Consider the following 22,185-nt stretch of genomic DNA (forward strand, 5'->3'; position numbering starts at 1 on the left):
CCAAGTTATCAGGGTGAGTTGATATTACTGCATGAATTTATAAAATATGTAACATAAAAGGGCCATAGTAAACACACTGTGCAAAATTCAAGCCTGGTAAAGAGCAAATAAGCAAACAAACAAAAAAGCTAATTCATAGTATATATGTAAAAATCTCAGTTGAAAGATACATGAAATATTTAATGATGAAGAGAAATATTTACATTTTATATATTTCCAAAATACTAATACTAGTACATCCCCTTAGAGATGCTTTCTCTGAAGCAACCAAAACTGGTAGATTGGTCACTCTTAGTGGACAACACAAATATCTGATTTTTCAAATAAAAACTGGAAATATATTTTTCCATGGAGCATACTCATGTGTTCTCTCTCAAATTATTAGAACATTGCCCTAAAAATCTGCATAAAATCAAATCAAAATCTGCATCAAATATATTTCATATATATAGTATAAATGATGTACATATGTATATACATGACGCACATATGTACATATACATAGATATATGTGCATATATATACATGATGAAACAGCAGATCAGCAGATATTTTGGGCAATCCAGGATACACTAATCAAACTTGGCAAATAAATAACTCATAATAATTTGATTACTTAAAAAATCACATTAGTTTCAAAGTTGTTTTGTAGTAAGCCATTCTTCAATAATTAGAAGCTGTAATCCATTATACTAACAGAACACCCAACAACAAAAGGAGGAAAAGGCTTGCATGCTGTCAAGAGTCCCCCTTCTATTTTTCCTGAAAAATCATGTAAATTATTTGGCAATCAGCAGAGCCTCACAAGAATATTTCCCCTTGTACTACCTCCTTCCCTACCTAGAAAATTCCCAGTTATCTCTCCAAAGGAAAGATTAAAACAAATTTTTTTTTTGTTTAGAATAAATGATACCATACCGATAAAGGTTAAAATAACTATTGAGCGTGGAAAATATTTGAGGGGAATGATATACAGTTCTTCTGTGCACATGTGTATGCACACGTGCACACACACACCCATCCCAAATGTCAAAAAAGATGTATAACAAACAGATGAACTTGCAAGTTCATGGAAAAAGAAGAAAAGGATTTAAAAATATATGTACTTTCACAATGTATTTTGAAGCCAGGAAAAAGAATCTGAAACCTTTTAAGGAGTTGCACTTGAGCACGTACAGTATCAAAAACAGGTAATCATCCCTTCTGAATTATTTCTTAGTCTCCACATTTAACATCTTAGACAAGTTTTCAGCTGCCTTTAGACTTCTTTGAAACTAGGCTCTTGTTTAATATAAAATAGGATGTCAGTTGATCAATATCCATTTGGCTTAAAATCATAAGTCCACAACCACCCTTAAGTGGTAGAACAAACAGGTACAAGGCCTGAAGATTTATTGTTTCTTTTTAAATGCCGAATGATATTTGCAGATGCCAAAGGCATTTTGAAATCACTCCACCCTTACTTCAGTACAAATGAAAAAGGGGGATGGGGAGGAGAGAGAATCTCATGAGGCCTCGTATGTCAAGTTTTTGCCCAGAGCTAATTTTCATAGCTGTGTTATAAAACCCTGAAAATGGAGGTTTATAATGGAAATGCTGACAGACCCTTAACTATAGCAGCATGAATGGATATAATTAAAGAAAAGCTTTTGGCTACACCTAACTCCACAAATTAAAGACTGCCATTTTTATATTAACCTCAAATAACAGCCAAGTGAGAACTAGAAATGTGATTTCAGAAAGGGAATGTGAAATGTTAAAGATGACTGCTCAAACTATTTGACTTTCGGAGTTTTAAACACAGAGGCATTTAGTTAACATAACCAAGTCAGTATTTTCATAATGTTACCTAATCAGCGATAAAGAATGCTCTGGTGAGCCAGCAGCTCCAGTTAGCAGAAAGTGGCATATGAAGTTATTATTTCTTAACAGCCTAGAGGGAGCCGCTTCTCCCTTTAATCAGTGATCTTAGATCCTTCCTACTTATAATTTCTCTGTCATACAGTTATAAAACTATTACCTAGTTCAACACACACAGGCACACATCCTGCACACACATTTATGCAGGGACCGGTACCTTATTCCCACCTGAATTACAAAACAGAAGAGATTGTTAAGGTAAAGTATTTCATTCTTTCCCTTGTCAGGGATGCAGCCAGGAATAAATATCATCAGTCTATGTAACCCATCTTCCCTATCTAAGCCAAAATTCAAAGAATTTAGCTCTGTTCTTAACGTAAAAGGAAAAACAAACCCTATGCTTTAATTTTTAACAACTATTCAAATTATTTTTAAACTTTCTAATAGTATTAGTAGAAAAAATATTATAGGATACCTAAAAGATGCCTATGAAAAGATCTTCAGTGAAGTTTCAGATTTTGGGTTAAGAAATTAGGAACACATCTCTATGATCAAATACCTAGAGGACTTTTCTTGTGTTTCCCCTCCCTGCCTCCCTTCCTTCTTTCTTTCTTTTTAAGGTAAACAATTCTGAATGATCTCTGGGGCCCCTTTTCCCCCAAAGATCCCAAACTAAAAGCAAGACTGTCTTGACAATATCTGCCTTGGAAGGAAGTACTGAAGACTGATATAATAAAATAAAACTATGCAAGTCACAGTCCCTCTTACTATATACCGCAATCAGTCTCATTGAAGGACTGTGTGCAAATTACTATGCAAGCTTCAGAAATTTAAAAGATGGCAGTGCCTAAACCATGACAGCATTAATAATGACCTGCACATTACTACACCATTCTTATTCACACATTGATCTCATACTGCTCGATAACCTTGGCAACAGAAGTTCTACATGATTTCACATTCTCTTACAGCAATTGTTTTTGATCATAGTTGACCAGTATAAAGCAAAACCAAAAATAAACATCTGTACAAGGAATTAAATGTTACCAACATAAATAGTTGTGTCCTTTTTTTCACTGGTTAGTCCTGAAGAACAACAACATACTCCTTGCCCCCTGGTCAAGATGATACCAAATTACAATCTCAAACCAGATCTCGTTTAAAAGAAATTATTAATACAAATGTAAAGTTACTCTCACCTTATATAATTGAGAGCTGTCATTATGCCTCTTGATTCTGACCTCTGTACTTCTGAATACATGGATTAACAGAGATGCATTATAGTTTACAAGGTACTTGGCAAGCAATATTTTCGCAACACTCCTGAGATGCTCTAATGCTAAAAACTTCTACTAAATTGAATTTAAACGGCAAAAATTTGATTTTTTACCAGAAGTGAAATTTAGATGGTTGAAGTGGTGCTAATAATAAATCAAAGATAAATTACTATTATAAATAAAATGTGATTTACTTGTCTCCACGCCTCTTTGTGATTTATTTTTCCAACTAATGACTCATTAAAAAAATATGTAACTTGCAAAATTATAAAAACAAAGTAATCAAAAGCCCCAATAAGAAATTACCCTTTTTTTTTTCGCAGCAAAAATAAAAGGTAAAAGCACTCAGAAGTATACATGAGTAGTGGTAATACTTTCAGGTTTGTCAACAGATTTCATTCATCTAATTACTTCCTAATTTATAAAAACTGTAGTGGTATGGTTAGTGTCTGTTTAGTCATTTGTAAACTATTATAAAGACAGTGTAAGAAGGCAGCTATGGTATAGGGGTTAGAGTCTGAGGGGTGATTCTGAAACAACTGTGTTATTTTAGGTAAATTACAAAAAGTAAAAAGTCTCCATGTTTCCATTTCTTCATCTATAAACAGGGATGACAGGATTGGTAAAGAAATACATGAGATAGTATTTATAAACTGTACATCTTTTAAGAATACAAGAATTATTCTTGTGTTTCTAGTTACTACTTTTGAAGAATGACCAACAAAGTTCCAGTTAAGAGCTTGAAGACAAAAAGTCAGTAAATAAAGAAAAAGTAATTTCCTATTTATTACTTTCACTGTATTTCCATTTTTAAAGCCTCTCCAACCTTCAAAATAAATCTCCTTCTCCTATTACCAAGTTTACATTAACATTTTTAACAAACTTCTGTGTTTATCTTGGAATGCATATTTTCTAAATATACTCCATACACTAATCTAAAAATGAGAAAGGAGGCTTTCTCATACACGATCAGGGAGACTGAAATTGGTGCAAATTTTTTTAAATTAAATGGGACAATTAAACGGGACTGGAATATCCACCCACATTTAAAATGCACATACACAAATTCACTCTTAGGAATTAATCTACAGATATACCTTCACAAGTACACAGAGAATACATATATAAAGATGTTAAAACTGTGTTTATAATAACCAAATGGTAAATAATATAAATTTCCATTATTTGGGGATAGGCTAAATAAAGTTTGGTGCATCCATATAATAAAACACTAAGTAGCCATTAAAAACAACTAGATAGGTCTCCATATACTAACATGAAAAGCTGTCTAGGAAATATTAAGTGAAAAAAGGAAGTTGCAGAACAAAGATCATTTCTTTTGTGTTTTAAGCCTATGAATGGGAAGAAGTCTGGAAGGTTCTATAACAAACCATTTTAATCTATGGAGTAGAAACAGAGCATCACTGAGGTTGGACCGGAAAATTCTTTGTTGCGTGGGCTGTCCTGTACATTGTAGGCTATTTATGTAGCAGTGTCCTTGACCTCCACCCACTAGATGCTGGGTAGCACCCCTCATACATGTGGCAATCAAAAACTTCTCCAGACACTGCTCAATGTCCCCTGGGGGAAAAACTCACCCCTAGGTGAGAACCATTGAACTAGAGAATAAAGGAGTGAAGTTGGGGAGAGGAACTTTTACTTGTCACCTTATACCTCATTTTTTTTTTCTTTTACCATTTTTACCAACACAACATACTACATTTGCAATTCAAAGAAAAATTTCAGGGACTTCCCTGGTAGCACAGTCGTTAAGAATCCACCTGCCAATGCAGGGGACACGGGTTCCAGCCCTGGTCTGGGAAGATCCCACATGCCACAGAGCAACTTAGCCTGTGTGCCACAACTACTGAGCCTGCACTCTAGATCCCATGAGCCACAACTACTGAGCCCGCATGCCACAACTACTGAAGCCTGCACGCCTAGAGCCTGTGCTGTGCAACAAGAGAAGCCACTGCAATGAGAAGCCTGATGACCGCAGTGAAGAGTAGCCCCTAATCTCTGCCACTAAAGTCCATGCGCAGCAACGAAGACCCAACACAGCCATAAATAAATAAATAAATGTTCCTTAAAATTAAAAAAAAGAAAAATTTCACAACAAAAGAAGATTCCTCCACACTGCCCCACTGCTCTCCAAACTACTGGATTGGACCTAAAGTTCGTTCAGGTTTTCTGAACAAACTTTTTGGCTAGCCCAATACTTTGAAGAACCTCAAAAAAAAAAATAGGTTCCTCCAAATTTCTAACTAAAAAATTAAATAGTATTTGTAAGATATGAATCTTTGTTTAAAAAAAACATATATAAGAAACAAAACAATTGTTAAGACAAATAAAAAAGACTTGTCTATCTTTAATGGAAAAGGTAGAAAGATATATGGATTCTGCCACTTGGTTCCATGATTGCATATTCCCAAGATGCCCAAACTCTCACATCATTTTCTACTCCTTTGCCCAGACTGCAGCACTATCACCAGGATGGTTTAGACCAGCTCCCTCCTCTTCCTTCTTGTTTTGTATATTCAGACAAATATAAACAAACAAACCAAAAATGGTACCAGAAATATGGAAATTCCTAATTCTGCCCCAGAAGCACAGGAAATTCCTAATTCTGCCCCAGAAGCACTACTTACCACTTATTTAAAAATTGAACAAACAAAATGAATTTGGCACTTGGAAAAGTATATCATCTGCTAATAAACTCTACTAGACTAAGAAAGAACAAATGTACTTCGTGGAGAAGATCCAGAATCAGTAAAAGCTTCTTCTAATGAAGTTGGCTATTCATTTACTTATCCATTTATCTAGCCATCCACCTAAAAATTTGATACAGCTTACATTGGGGGATAAGGGGAATGATTATCTGATCAAGAACTAGAGTACATAAATATAAAAACTACACAAAATCTAAAGAGTGAAAACCCGTGGATTAATCTGTATGAACACACAGCCCAACATAAATTAAGAAAATTAGTAATGAATTAGTAATTAGTAATGAATTAGTAATGAAACTCATAATGAATAAATGTCCAAAATTCGGAAATTTCATCAAGTTTACTATCTTTGAAAAACAGATGCCACTTTTGTAATGTGCAGCTAAGAAGAGGGACGCAGTCTCTTCGTTAACTTCAGACATGATATTAAATAAAATCATATTTTTATACCTAACTTTTACACAACTTTTTAGTGACAGTAACTAACTGCACTGAGCAGTAGTATCTAACTTCTCAAGAACATGTATTTAAAGGTGAAACTGTTATGTAGAAAGGGCCTTATAGGCAATAAATGTCATAATTACTGTTCTTATCCATTATTGTTTGGGTCGGAGGGTATCCGCACATTTGCATAATTTAAGTGGATCTGAGAACAGTAAGTTTTGTATAGATGATTGGTGTTATAAATAGAACAATCCTATCTTGTCTTTAATAAATTTATTTATTTATTTTTGGCTGTGTTGGGGCTTCATTGCTGTGTGCGGGCTTTCTCTAGTTGTGAGTGGGAGCTACTCTTTGTTGTGGTGCGCAGGCTGATTCTCATTACGGCAGCCTCTCTTGTTGCGGAGCGAGGTGTATGGGCTTCAGTAGTTGTGGCACGTGGGCTCAGCAGTTGTGGCGTGCAGGCTCAGTAGTTGTGGTGCACAGGCTTAGTTGCTCCACGGCATGTGGGATCTTCCCAGACCAGCGCTCGAACCCGTGTCCCCTGCATTGGCAGGCGGATTCTTAACCACTGTGCCACCAAGGAAGCCCCGAACACTCCTATCTTAATCTTAGAATAAACTATTTCAGCTGGAAGTGTTGTACTGGCCAAAGAGCTCGTTTGGGATTTCCTGTAAGATCTTTTGGAAAAACCCAAACAAATTTTTTGGCCAACCAAATATTTCATGCATTTGAGGTTGCAACTCTGCAGCAAAATATTTAAAGAAACTTACTTTTTTTTAATGGTATAATGTGGCCAAAATCTCCTTACGCACACAAAACTGCGTATGTTTCAATGAAAGCCACATCAGATTTGAGCTCATGGTCTTGCTTAGAATGTCTGAAATATCCCTCTGGATAATAATGCTCTTCTAGGAGAGGCAGAGAGGAAAGAAGGGGCCAAGAGGCATGGCTCTTGGACTACACCAGAGCTATGCTTGATTTAGTTTAGTTTTATGTGTTTGCACATAAGCTTTCTTTCAAAGAAGCACTGTTTGAAAACTACTGATTTATGTTACATTGCAGTAAAACTCCTTTAACTCCTCTCTTTACAACTGAATTTCATGAGTATGTCAAAAGGAAAACTTTAATACAGAATCAACACAGGTGATGATATAAAGCAAATCAATAAATCAGAACGTTACTGGAAAACATACCTGATTCTGGCCAGAACAGCTTGTAGAAAGCTCAACACTGTCCTAAGTTCAGATTCTTGACAAGCTCGTAGAAGCATACTAAAGCCATCATTAAGCAGTTTTTCATGGGAAGGATGCAAGCAATGGCTAGTCTCAAACACTTCTTGAACACCATCAATATATATGGAAAGAAGTGACCAGAGAGTCTGTTTTTGTCCCATTTCATCATTCTTAGATACCAAGAACTCCTTTGCTTTCTCCCGGAAAGCACCTGAAAATATCTCAGCCAAAACACTGATGTCCAGGTTTTTCTGGGTGTACATCAAGAGGAAGGCCATCTGACCCTTCCAAATGAGAGGAGATGTTATAAAGGCAGGCTTGAGGAAATTTAGGAGGCCTAAAACATGACTTGCTACATCTTCCACCTCTGCCACACATGCTAACAGTAGAAAAAGGCTGAAAAAGTTTTGCAGACCAACTTCAGTTAGTTCTTCCATTCTTTTTTGATGGAATTTAGAATATATCCTGTAAAACAAAAAGCTGAATTAATAAAATTGTTTCATTCACAAAAATGCATCTTTCAAAATAACATTTCACTCAATACTCATGACAGTCTCATTACTTTAAATTGTTATCTATTTCTACATTATGGTGCTATTGTGTCACTTTCCCTGCTTAGAAAACAACCTCACAGAACACCACTGCCCCCACTTACCTTCACATTTCTCAAGGATGCAGCAAGCATCTATAAGTGAATCAAAGGATTCAGTGGCTTTCCCCAAAGGACAGTAAAAATGTTCTTTTCATATAGTACATGGCTTTTCCTTTTATTTTAGTCCCCCCATTACCTTTCTTTTTAAATTCTTATTGACAAATAAAAAAGAGTACATAATCCTTTTAAGTACAACTTGTTGCACTTTATAGAAATCTTAACAGGGCAATTTTATGTAACAATTTTCCTTAAACCCTTTCTCCATCTACCCTTCACAAAGACTTGGCTCTTGCTGTACTTATATGTTAAGACATAATTTAAGGCTCCGGAAAAATTATTTTTACCTACTTACAAAGAAAAATTGTTAGTGCTCAAATATCCAAGACTAGCCATTTAAAAAGCTGCTGTCAATACTATTTAATACAATTTAAAAGTTGATGTACTTTTCTTTCATCAATTAAGGGATTAGAATTGAAAACCATTTTGAATCTTACTTATGGATTGTTAAATTTCTTTGTAACTTCTATAATTGGTTTATTCAAGATAGAATGATTAATGCTTATGAGAGGTTAAATGTTTATCTATAAACAATGAAGCTGATAAGCTCTTGAAAGTAAAGATCTGCTTAATTATCTTTATATCCTCCATCTTGCCCATGATAGCGCTTGGTAGAGAGAGACTTGTTACTGAATTCCAATTTCTTTTGGCAATAAAGTTCTGAGTATTATGTCTTCCATAAAATGATTTAAGATTCAAAAACAAACTGGCAAACAGAACAAAATAAAAAAACTACTGTTTGAGCTACCTAATTACTTGGAGGTTTAACAAAGACACTACCATTAAATATATATATATATATTCTAAATAAAAAATCCAAACTGTATCACCATAACCTTGCAAGAATTATTCATTGTGTGAATCAAACAGGAATTTCATGTAGTGATTCTTGAGAAGTCTCTACCTAAATTAAAAAGTATTCTGCTGTGAGAGCTTCCACCACATAAGCTGAGCAAGTGGTAGAGGGCAGTCTACTGCACAGAGGGCTAGAAAAGGGGCTAATAGGCAAAAGAAGTAGTACAAGGTTAGACAATTAAGAATATGGAGGTTCTTTAAAAAACTACAAATAGAACTACCATATGACCCAGCAATTCCACTACTGGGCATATACCCTGAGAAAGCCATAATTCAAAAAGAGTCATGTACCAAAATGTTCATTGCAACTCTATTTACAATAGCCCGCAGATGGAAACAACCTAAGTGTCCATCATCGGATGAATGGATAAAGAAGATGTGGCACATATATACAATGGAATATTACTCAGCCATAAAAGGAAACGAAATTGATCTATTTGTAATGAGGTGGATAGACCTAGAGTCTGTCATACAGAGTGAAGTAAGTCAGAAAGAGAGAGACAAATACCATATGCTAACACAAATATATGGAATTTAAGAAAAAAAAATGTCGAGAAGAACCTAGGGGTAAGACAGGAATAAAGACTCAGACCTACTAGAGAATGCACTTGAGGATATGGGGAGGGGGAAGGGTAAGCTGTGACAAAGCGAGAGAGAGGCATGGACATATATACACTACCAAACGTAAGGTAGATAGCTAGTGGGAAGCAGCTGCATAGCACAGGGAGATTAGCTCGGTGCTTTGTGACCGCCTGGAGGAGTGGGATGGGGAGGGTGGGAGGGAGGGAGATGCAAGAGGGAAGAGATATGGGAACATATGTATATGTATAACTGAGTCACTTTGTTATGAAGCAGAAACTAACACACCATTGTAAAGCAATTATACTCCAATAAAGATGTTAAAAAAAATCACACCCATTTAACAAGCAAAACTTTCAAAAAAGAATAGACAAATGTGATCAAAAGTTTATTTTACCACACCAGAAATGAAAATGGCATACTCCTCAAATGAGAACATCAGAGTTATTTGGTTCTATTATATTCTGGTTAGTTTTCATGCAAGAAAGCAGGGCTTGTGGGACTGGTGGGCTCCAAGAACACGAAGTTTTATAGACTGAATCTACCACCTGCCAATGTATGATTTGGAAATGTTTCTTATTTCTATAATTTTTAATAAAATACATGCAAAGAATTACATAAAACATTACAATTAATTTTGACAAGAAAAATAACAGTTCTCTTATATCCCTGCATTTAATATGTGGAATTTCAAACTTTAGGACTGATGAGATAAATAAGAAGCTAAAATCCTCCCCAAGTTATGTATACTAGGTTTGTTCCTTACTGTAACAAATTGGCAAGATCAAAATGCTCCATAATTTGCTGTCCTACATTAACGAATACATTTAAAATGTAAACCATAAAGACAAACAAGCACAAGTTAACTTAAAAAATACAAACAGTAAAACTTCTCCAAAGATATAAGTGAACATTCATGACAAAGAAAGATATGGCACATACCTTCCTTTGACTTGTTTCCAAGGATGAGGGCCATTGTTCTTCATTGCTTTCTTAAGAACTTTTGCCAAAATGCAAAGGAAAAAAGTGTAACTACTGCTGGATTTATACAGGTCATGATCTTGTTTATCACAACAGCAGGTCTTCACCATTTCTAGCATAGACAAGGGTGACTTAATGACATATGTAAGGCCTTTCAAAGGAAGCCTAGAAATACTGAAAGAACTATTCTAAAAGCAAAAGACAGAAAACAAGTATTAAGTCTCTGAATAAATAAAAATGGAAAGCTGTAAATCCCAATTAGCTCACTAGAAGTTTGACTCTTCTTAATCATAAAAATTACACAGCCATTACCGCATATTCCCCTAAAATAAAAATTCCATTCAAGCACAGAACACCAAGGGGTATTCAAATTCCTGGATTATCCTCAAAATGCCTTTTTAACCGTTAGTTTTTTCAACTTTGGATAGCAACAAGATCCATACATTGCATTTGGTTGACATGCCTCTTAAATCTCTTTTATTCTATAAATTTCCCAATGTTTTTGTCACAACATTTATCAGGTAATTTATTGTGTGGTATTTCCTAGATTCTGGATTTAGCTGCTTGTATCTTCCTAGACTCATTAATATATTCTTTCATCCTCTATCTTTTCTGTAAAGTGGTAGCTGTACCTAGCAGACTGGTCAGATTCAGGTCAAGTTTTCTGGTGAGAATCTTTCATTGGTAGTACTGAGTACTTCCTATTTCAGTTAGCAAAGAGGCACATACGTTCTCACCGTCTTTCTTTTTGTGATGTTGAGACTGATCGTGCTGTCAGCCTGATCTATCCATTTCAGTGATCCCTGCAGTTTGAGCAGCCATGGATGATCATCATCCAGATGGCTTATTTCATCGGAGGTATGGAACAGATTTTTTTTTTTTTTTTGCAGTACGCGGGCCTCTCACTGCCGTGGCCTCTCCTGTTGCGGAGCACAGGCTCCGGATGCACAGGCTCAGCGGCCATGGCTCACGGGCCCAGCCGCTCTGCAGCATGTGGGATCTTCCCGGACCGGGGCACGAACCCGTGTCCCCTGCATCGGCAGGCGGACTCTCAACCACTGCGCCACCAGGGAAGCCCTGGAACAGAGATTTTTTTATCATTCCTTCTAAACTACCTCATCAGAAATCTGGTACTCTAAAATATAGTTTATATTTTCATTTATTTACAGTTTCCAGAATAACAACTTTTCTAAAAGTACCATAAACTCAAGGATTTAAACTTCCCTATGCCCAAATTTACCCAGTGTTGGGCAATGGGAGCTCCTTAAAGTTGGTTCCTGTGCCCTTCTGACATGACTCCAGCTTACGTTGACACCTTCCTTGCTTTCAGGTATGACAAGATACTCTAGACTCATCTTGTATACATTCTGCCTGAGAATCAGAATTGGTCATTTCTCCCACCAGCCTGACAATGTGCTTCAGAGAAAGGTATTTTTCCCATTTTTAATATGCTCAATATGTACAAACCCAAACTTGTAATTTACTTGTAAATCCTCCATATCTATTTTCCACCTTGACTGAGGGGTTCACTTTGTATTTACCCAGAGAACCAAATGTTCCAAATCTTCTCTCCACACACAAGTAACTCAGTCTTTTAAATGTACCTTTAAAATTTTATCTTCCAAGTTTGTCCTCTTCTTTTAAAATCCACTATCCCTATTTTAGTTCTCACTCACTGCATTATTTGCTTCTACTACTACACTGGACTACTAACTCATCTGTACCCAATTCCTTTATACTACTTTCAGAAAAAACTTTCTCAAACACATACCTAATGTGTCACATCCTTGCTTTCCAATGTCTCCTGAATAAATCATAACTCAACAATTATCTTTAACCCTTCATAATCCAGCCCCAGACTAACTTCTCTACCTTCCTTATCTCCCGTATCTCTCCATAATCACCTCAGACCCATCATTCAGAACTATTTAACACAGTAGGAATAAATCATGTTTTTCATGTCTCTTTACATTTGTCCACACTATTCCTTTTGCTTGGATACTCATTTTCTTATGTACTTGGAAAATTCTACTCATTTCCCAGGTCAACTTAAAAAATTATGACTTCATAAAGTCTTCTACAAGTCCGTAAACTGGATCAGATACTCCTTCCTTTAGCCTTCCACAGTATTATAACTTTTTTTCTACAATATTTGTGCTTCTGCCCACTAGCCTATAAGCTACTCAAATGCCAAGACTAGTTCTTATTCAAGATAGCACTAACTGTTCAATGTGTTGCAAGCAATCAATAGTTGTTAGAAAACACTTATAAAAGAAGATTTTTAAAAAATATCTTTCTGGCACAATTTGGGCTACTTTGCTTAATCTCACTCTTAAGAGAAAAGGGGCCCTGGTCTGATTCCGTCCTGCGCAACTGTTTCTTGGAACGTAGTCTTTTATCTCCGTCCACTTTCTCTCCCACCGAAGTGCGTGCCACCAACCCATGGAAGATTCGATGGACATGGACATGAGGCCCCTGAGGCCCCAGAACTATCTTTTCAGTTGTGAACTAACGGCCGACAAAGATTATCACTTTAAGGTGGATAATGATGAAAATGAGCACCAGTTATCTTTAAGAACGGTCAGTTTAGGGGCTGGCGCAAAGGATGAATTGAACATTGTGGAAGCAGAGGCGATGAATTATGAAGGCAGTCCAGTTAAAGTAACACTGGCAACTTTGAAAATGTCTGTGCAGCCAACGGTTTCCCTTGGGGGCTTTGAAATAACACCACCTGTGGTCTTACGGTTGAAGTGTGGTTCAGGGCCTGTGCATATTAGTGGACAGCACTTAATAGCTGTGGAGGAAGATGCAGAGGAGGAGGATGTGACACTCCTAAGTATATCTGGAAAGCGTTCTGCCCCTGGAAGTGGTAGCAAGTTTCCACGGAAAAAAGTAAAACTTGCTGCTGATGAAGATGAAGATGATGATGACGACGATGATGATGAGGAAGCTGAAGAAAAAGCTCCAGTAAGGAAATCTGTACGAGATACTCCAGGCAAAAATGCACAAAAATCAAACCAGAATGGAAAAGACTCAAAACCATCAATACCAAGATCAAAAAGTCAAGAATACTTCAAAAAACGGAAAAAAACTCCTAAAACACCGAAAGGACCTAGCTCTGTAGAAGACATTAAAGCAAAAATGCAAGCAAGTATAGAAAAAGGTGGTTCCCTTCCCAAAGTGGAAGCCAAATTCATCAATTATGTGAAGAATTGTTTCCAGATGACTGATCAGGAGGCTATTCAAGATCTCTGGCAGTGGAGGAAGTCTCTTTAAGAAAATAGTTTAAACAGTTTGTTAAAATCTTCCATCTTATTTCATTTCTGTAACAGTTGATATCTGGCTGTCCTTTTTATAATGCAGAGTGAGAACTTCCCCTACCGTGTCTGATAAATGTTGTCCAGGTTCCATTGCCAAGAATGTGTTGTCCAAAATGCCTGTTTAGTTTTTAAAGATGGAACTCCACCCTTTGCTTGGTTTTAAGTATGTATGGAATGTTATGATAGGACATAGTAGTAGTGGTGGTCAGACAAATGGAAATGGTGGGGAGACAAAAATATACATGTGAAATAAACTCAGTATTTTAATACAAAAAAGAGAAAAGGGACCTTACATTCTCCATTCCCTTATGCCAATGCTCTTTAGACAATGTGAAACATAAGTGTTTTTGAGCTAATCTTCTTTGAAAAATTAGTTTTAAGAAAAATCCATAATTATATATAATTAAGCCATGAAAATATTCCTCATATATCATGTACAAATTCTTCAAATTCCTGGAACAAATTCATACTCTATTTACTCACCAGGTTCTTACTGTAATATTCCCACAGAATGGTGACAACTGCAATGTTTGGCTCCCAGAAATCACAAAGGGTCAAACAACAGTGAAGATACATTCGTAACTGCTCTTCTAGTACACCATCCTAAAAAATAAACTGAAATTGTGAGGAGCTAAATGCGCTCTGGCAACACACATTATCAGTTGATATTGCACTGAATAACCTGCTCCTAAAAAGAATATAAATATATATCACCACGTAATACCCATTCTCATCTTCAGACCAGAAGGTCTAAATCAGCATAAGGTATACTTCTAAAACTTTGCTTTAGAGATCATTAGTATATTCAGATAACTGAAATTACATAACTCACTTTGACTTTTTACTCAGTTATTTAACAATTACAATAGGTATTTAATAACTGAATGGTGTAGAACCCAGAGACTGAAAAAGAAACCCAAACCAGAATGAAATAGCATAAATGATCGAATAATTAAGATGTACACAAATCCAGAGGACTTGCTCATACTTAAGTATCAACATGAGGTCAAATTCTTTATGGGAATATAAGCGTTGTTCTTCTAAAAACCAGAGGATTGGCAGAGTACATAAATTTTAACCTTTTAGGAAGTGGCAACAGGAGAGAGTAGAAAAGGAGTGACACTTTAATCTTCTATGATGAAACAACCATGCATGTTTGTTAAAAAGTGACACATCACTGAATTCCAATCATTCAGCAATCATTTATTCAAAGCTTACTATATACCAGACACTATTCTAAGGCATAAAGCAATGAATAAGTCAGACATGGTACATGCACTAATAGAAGTTACACTTTGGTGGAGAATGGAAAAAGAGGACACTGATACAAACAAGATAAATGTAAACAATTACAATCACCATGAAAAACAGAAAAAGCAGAGTAATGTGGTAGGGTAGCTGGTAGAGGATGTGGGTCATTATTTTACCAGGAATTAAGAATGGAAAGACCTTTCTGAGGGCTGGCATTTGGGCTAAATGACTGAATGAAAAACAGCCAACCACATAAAGAACTGAAAGTAAAGTATTTATCACAGAGAAAACACATGGAAAGTTCCTGAATTAGCAGTAAGCTTGATATTATAGGATTAAGTCAGAGATAGTCAGGAATCATACCTCATTTGAGGCTTTATAGTTTATAAAGAATTATAACTATTATATAACTATATTATAACTATTATCAGAATTATGGTTTTTATTTTAATTATGTTGGGAAGCCTCTACAAGATTGTAAGCACAGGGGTGACATGAAATGATTGTTTAAAAAATAGTACATTGGATCATGCATCGAGAATGAATACAGTAGTTAAGAGCAGTTAGAAGGTAAACAGTGACACTTCCAATGTAATAGAAAATCAGACAGAGGTCAAGTACAAAGTAGAAATGCTGGGAAATTTGAAGGTGCTTGAGATATAGTATGCTTTAAATAAATAACTGTTGAATGACTGGGATTCAGTGTTGTGTCACTTTTCAACAAACATGTATGGTTATTCCATCACAGAAGATGAGATTAAAATGTCTACTTTTTTCTACTTCCTTCTCCTCCTGTCAAAATGTTAGGAGGTGACTCTGTGAAACTGTAAGACTAAGATAAGTGGACAACTTTAGAGATATGTTTGGAAACAGAGACAATAGGATTTGTTGATGAGTTACATTAAGGTATGAAGGAAAGACAGCAATTAAGGAGAACTCTCGTTTGGCTTAAGAAAATGGGTTGATGGAACCACTTCCTAAGATGGCAAAGACTAGGGGAGGAACACATGAGACAGTGCACAGGGCAACCAAGTGGAAATATTAAGTAGACAACTGACATATGGGTCTATAGCTCAAGGGAAAAGTAAGAGCTATTGATATAAATTTGGATGTTACTTTCATATTGATGGCTTTTAGAGCTAAGAGACTAGATAAGATCAACCTAGGAAAGACGATGGAAAAGAGAAAAGGATCCAGAACTGAGAGCCCTTTGCTATTCCAAAATTTAGGTAGGAAGCAAAAGGAGGAGTCTATAAGCAAAACCCAATGGTCAATGAAGTAGGAAGGAAACCAGGCATCATGGAAACCAAGAGAAATATTTCAGAAAGGGAAGGGGGTCAACAGGGTTGAATGCTACTGAGTGGTTAAAATGAGAACAAAGAACTCTTAGATTTGACAATGTGGAAGTTATTGATGCCTTTGACAACAGTAGTTTCAGGTATGGCAGACACAGATGCTTAACTATGGCAGGTTGAGGAGATAATAGAAGGTGAGGAAGTAGTGATACTTAAGTGAAGATATATAAAGTCCTTGAACAGGTGAGAAGAGAAAGGATCCAGTACACAGGGAAAGGAATTAGCCTTTGAGGGAAACAGTGACACTTCCAATATAACAGAAAAGCAGATTGAGAGGTTGTGTACAAAGCAGGCACATTGGGAGATTAGAAGGTTTAAACATAAAGGAGTTCTCAACTGACTGGTCCTATTTTCTCAATGATTTATGAGGCAAGATGCTTAGCTAAGGTGACTGGGGCACAGCATGTGTTGAACTGTGTGTTAAAAAAGAAATTCTGAAATAAGTTGTTTTGGAGAGTAGAAAAGTAAACATTCTAGAGCCGAGTGCCACTTGAAAAGATTTATGATCAAGAATTTAAAGTCAGACCAGTCAGCAAGAATGAGTGTATGAGTTTTTTCCACCAACATTCAGCTGAGGTGGGGGCGTGGCAGAGGGGTAAGAGAAGGGTATTAGGTTTTGCCAAGTTTAAAATAGGTAAGGGCTATGGAATTAAAGGTGTTTGTGATGGAGTGATTATAATAAGGGGTTGTATAATCTACATTGTTCAAGGAGGAAAGTTTGGACATGGATGAACACAGAAAAATGAAAAGATCAATGATGACGGACAGAATGAAAATGAAAAGTGAAAAAATGTAGAGCATAACTAATGGGAGGCAGTGGGTAAGGTAAATAAAAGAAAATCTGATTAGAAGTAAGGATATGAAGAAACTTAGAGGACAAGTGGATTATACACAATGATGTTGGGGTCATTAATAAAAGTAGTATACAGGTATAGAAGAGAAGAGTGATCTTGCTGCCAAATATTTCAGTGAATGAGAGTGAACCAAACATGACCAGATTTTTTTGAGAAGGCTTTTAACTCTTTTAGTTATTAATCTGTTAGAATACACCAAAGCTTCAAGTCCTTTAGGAAATTTTTAGGCTCAGCGGCCATGGCTCATGGGCCCAGCTGCTCCACAGTATGTGGGATCTTCCCGGACAGGGGCACAAAGCCGTGTCCCCTTGCATCGGCAGGTGGACTCTCAACCACTGCACCACCAGGGAAACCCTCTCAGTCCTTTTTTAAAAGAATGCCTTCCTATCTTTATTTCAAAAGATTAAATGCAGGCATATTAAATTCGGGTATATTCCATATATCAAATTCTTTTGTAGAACTAAAAATGAAAACATTTACTCTTTTAGCTTATTCTATACAAATGGCAATATAACAACTGTGGGTTCATTTTTTCTTTTTATGTATAACTGACTTGCCTATCAGAAATCACCAGGAGAATAAAATTTATTTGCAAGCTAAACAGTTAACTGTCAGTCTCACTGATGGGATTTTTTTAGGACTGGATAAAGAGAGTTAGACTTCAATATCTCGGGCAAGATCCTTCTGTCCAAGAAACACAAACATTTTGGATTAGTAATTAGAAGATTATTGTTCCACATTATTCAGAGCTAATCACATTCTGAGTGGTTTTTAGCCTTGGACTCTCCAAATTCTTTGACAAATGAAAAAAAATTTTTTTTAAATATTAGGCTTGCTTAGGATTTCTTCTTATACCCTTCTATGACCTTTGTTAGAAAACTGTTCTGTGATCTCATCAAATAATGAGGCTTTAAAAAGTCGGTAGCATAAAACTAAAAATCTCCCTTTTCATAAAAAAAAAAATAATGCTATTATAAAGGTAGAACAAATGTTTACTGTTAGCATTCACAAATATTAAATAGGATTACCTCTAAAAAATGTTTTTTAAAGCAAATACTTAACTATTCAGTTTAAGTAAAATTAAACAATATATGCTCTCTTTACTAACAAAGCTCAATGTCTGTTTCTGGAAATCCTCTCTGGCTAGAAAAAGATTTAGAACATTATTTGCTTAATTAAGACTACAGTGGAGTGCCCACCAATTTTATGTGAAGACTACTGTATATGTGAAACATATATATTTTTTAAATATTGTAAATGGACTCTTTCTTTCATTGTTGGAGATCAAGTCACAGCACGAGCATGGTCAGATTTTAATTTACCTCAGTGGGGGAAAACACATATAATCAAACTGATAGCTCTATCCAAACATATTATTTATTCTTTATGACCACCTACTGCACCCACAAAATTGGTTTCAGGAACTCCAGCAAGTAGTCCTATACTACTTATAAAATCTAATTTGATACAATCAAGGCATGACAAAATTGAGGTTACTAGAGAGAATGGACTGTTTTTTTCTACATATTATAATGACCTCTTCTCTTACAGGAAAGATATTACTTTGACTTTATGCTAGACTTAAATTCACAGGGAAAGTTTCTTAGATTAGCTGTACTATCCTTGCTTCTCTGGTGACTGACTCGCCCCAGTTTTCTCAGGCCTTGTCTGGTTTTAGCACTGAAAGTCCCACATTTTGAGATACTCCAAGCCAGGTAAATCCAGATGGTCATCCTACCTACTTACAAGAATTAGTGATTTATCTTCAAAACAGCTTTAGGTGATACCATTAAAATACTGGATTAATAGCTGATGTAAATAATGGTGACCACTTTTTAGAGATTCTGTACATTCTAGAAGTAAAAAAATACATGTCTGAAACTTTTTGAGTTACTAAATCAGTATGTACTCAAAAAGAACATAGGAGAAAGCCAATGAAAATGATACAGAAAAAAGAAAATAAAAAAAATTTAGTGTTTGGGATAATAGCTCTTTTGTTCCTGATGCAACTTACGTATTCAGAGTTCTTTGGCATTCTAACCTAGAATTCTTAGTTCGTAATTAGAAGATTCATACTATAACTAAATATACTTATATTTTCACCTAAAAAAATTAAGAGTTAATATAGATAACAGGGAAAAAAATTTAAGATATTAAAATGATTTTCAAAGATATGGCTATAAAATAAATGTGTGTAGCAATCTTGTACTACCATATTTCTTTTTTATTCCTCTTCAAGTTTTTAACAATCTTCATTTCGTAACAGAAAAGGAGTCTATTTCCCAAATTAAAAAAATATTCTTTACTAAAATTTCCCCTTAAAATCTTACATAAATAACTTATGCTACAAAACTTTACAGAACTATAATACAATATGTTTAAAGATGTGACGAAGAGCACATTTAAAACTAAAAGGAGGTCAAATCTGACCTCTGGGCCATGAAACACTACATTAACCGTTCTGCAGAAAGAAAAATGATAAGGTGTGAAATGAGGACTCAGAAACTAGGACCTTATCAGTTAGAGTATGAGTCAAGCCTGTAAGACAAATTGCTCAGCAAGGCAAGTCACCTTCCTGCTGTGATGAGGATATAGCTGAATTTCCAATGCTACTGACTATCTCCCTCATCATGTCTACTAGACTTGATATCATGCAGTCAAGGAATGGCTTATAGTTCTGAAGCATCTGCTACTTATTTTGAATACATTTTTCAAAGTCACCAACCAGGTAACTATTATCTTTGTCCTTTAACTGGCAAGTCAGTGTTAAAATAAAAATCTTCAAAATAAAAACTATTGTACAAGGACCCTGCATTAACAAAGAATGATGATTCTATCTCAGACTTTTTATAAGTAAACTAAGTTTGTTATTTAAATCATTTTAACAGTTTGCTTGGTTATTATAAGTCAAATCTGTAACATAAAAATTTAGCAAAGCCCACAAACTGTCTCACTTTAAATGTGTACCTGAACATTGATGGACTTTTTCAGCAGTTCTTCTACAAAGTTCCAGTTTGATTCCATTTGTCTCTAGAAAGGGAGAAAATATTGCATTAAAATTACTGCTCTTAATTATTATTAAAATTATAAAGTAGCAAGTTAAGTGTGAAGTACATTTTCTACTATCATCAGATATCATTACAATTTCTTGACTGTCTAAAATTACTTTGGCAAAGAGTTAGTTTACAGACTTGGGAGAAAAAAATTTACAACTATTCCAATCCCATATAAACCTTATCAGGAGTGATTTTATCAAACAGTGGTACTTCTATAAAATTATAAATGTTTTAACAAATAATAAATTTTTGCTGTCAGATACAATCTAACAGGGGAAAAAAAAATCTTTAAGTATATTTTGGATTTTTTTATACCAGCGACTGCCCTTCTTTATTCTGTACTTTACTCAGCAGAGATTTTTACCTTTGTTTTATGCATAACAGCTTCAAGATGGTCTACTCTAGTAAACAAGTAACTAAAAATTTTATATAGAAAATTAAAAAAAAACTTTTACACACTGCTACCTCATTTAGCCAATGGTCACTTATCTGGCAAGCTCAACTATCCTGAAGACTCTCTATAATAAAGAAGAAAGCCAAAAAAGACTTTCACAAAGACAACATATTTCACAAAGGCTAGGCACTGAGAACAATTCTACTTTTCCAAAGGGAAAGCCTGGAGGAACTTTTCACAGGATACCTAGTTCATTTGATACTCAGTTCTTAAAGGTTTGGATATGTGGATATCAGTCAAAATGAGAAGCAAAGAAAGAACCTCCAAGAAGCAGCAAGTAACAACTAGTTTCTGACAAGATAAGAATAAAAGGTGCAGAAGTTACCATAAGACTTCAGAAAACTAAGACACAGGCCTTAAAGAATAAAGGCAAAGAGCCTCATCTACCCTTCTATCCGTGTTATAACAACTATGTTGTTCGTTGAACTCCAGTGACCAATACAAAGCTAAAGCATGTTCAATATTCTTGATTTTAAATGGCTGGATAATGTTCATGTAAGATGCTAACTACATAAAATCACTAAATAAATATTTCCTTAATAAAAGTGCCTAGTGACTGTGGTAGCCAGCCTCTAAGACAGCGCCCAGTATCCCCCTGTCTCCTAGTATTCATACCCTTATTTAATCCCCTCCCACAATGTACCAGACTTGGTCTGTTACCAACAGAATACCAATACTAGTAGGACTGATAGTATGTCACTTCCAAGATTAGAAGTCACTGAAGCGTCCATCTTAATGACAATCTCTCTCTTTGACTCCTGGGAAAAGCTATGCTATGAACAGGATCGAAGAAGCCCACATGATGAGTGACTGAAGCCTCCTGCCAAGGTGAGCGAGACTAGAAGTGATTCCTCCAGCCCCAGTCAGGTCTTCAGAGACTGAGGACCCAGGTGACAGCTTGACTATAACCTCATGAGATCCTGAGCCAGGAGCCCCTAGGCTCCTACTGGATGCCAGACCCTCAGGAACTGTGTGAGAAAATGTTTGTTTTAAGCTGCCAAATTTTGTTACTTATCAATAGATAACTAGTACAATGATACAGTTATTTTTAGAAAGGAATTATTGGTTTTTTGAAATACATTTATGTAAATAAAGTGAATGCAAAATATTTATAAGGAAAAAATATGTAGTAAAGAATATGGCCTTGCCCAAAGAGGTCTGGACTTTATCCTTGGTTTCTGGGAGGTAATCTCCGAATGTTTTGCCTGATAGGAGTATCTTTGTTTGCC

General features: G+C 35.6%; 2 protein-coding genes across 5 annotated transcripts in view; one reads left to right on the plus strand and one right to left on the minus strand.

The window, feature by feature from the left end:
* The window catches only part of MMS22L (MMS22 like, DNA repair protein), a 137,305-nt gene that overhangs the window by 74,363 nt on the left and 40,757 nt on the right, over positions 1 to 22,185 (minus strand). For 3 of the 4 annotated variants that reach the window (XM_019929451.3, XM_033867568.2, XM_033867569.2), the window contains 4 exons: positions 20,414 to 20,476; positions 14,470 to 14,589; positions 10,628 to 10,854; positions 7,504 to 8,007 (listed from right to left, as the gene is read on the minus strand). In XM_019929451.3, the coding sequence (XP_019785010.1) occupies positions 7,504 to 8,007; positions 10,628 to 10,854; positions 14,470 to 14,589; positions 20,414 to 20,476 (914 nt within the window). The remainder of the gene's footprint in view (positions 1 to 7,503; positions 8,008 to 10,627; positions 10,855 to 14,469; positions 14,590 to 20,413; positions 20,477 to 22,185) is intronic. The other variant, XM_033867570.2, reaches the window with a different exon arrangement.
* LOC117314473 (nucleophosmin) lies at positions 13,094 to 14,245 on the plus strand. Its single transcript, XM_033867572.2, has one exon. It carries the CDS (start codon positions 13,109 to 13,111, stop codon positions 13,940 to 13,942), a length of 834 nt encoding a protein of 277 aa, XP_033723463.1. The 5' UTR covers positions 13,094 to 13,108; the 3' UTR covers positions 13,943 to 14,245.

Source organism: Tursiops truncatus, chromosome 12 (assembly GCF_011762595.2).
Source record: "Tursiops truncatus isolate mTurTru1 chromosome 12, mTurTru1.mat.Y, whole genome shotgun sequence".
Lineage (NCBI taxonomy): Eukaryota > Metazoa > Chordata > Mammalia > Artiodactyla > Delphinidae > Tursiops > Tursiops truncatus.

Excerpts from the sequence above, each read along its gene's own strand:
- LOC117314473 (XM_033867572.2), top strand. The coding sequence starts at position 13,109 with ATGGAAGATTCGATGGACATGGACATGAGGCCCCTGAGGCCCCAGAAC.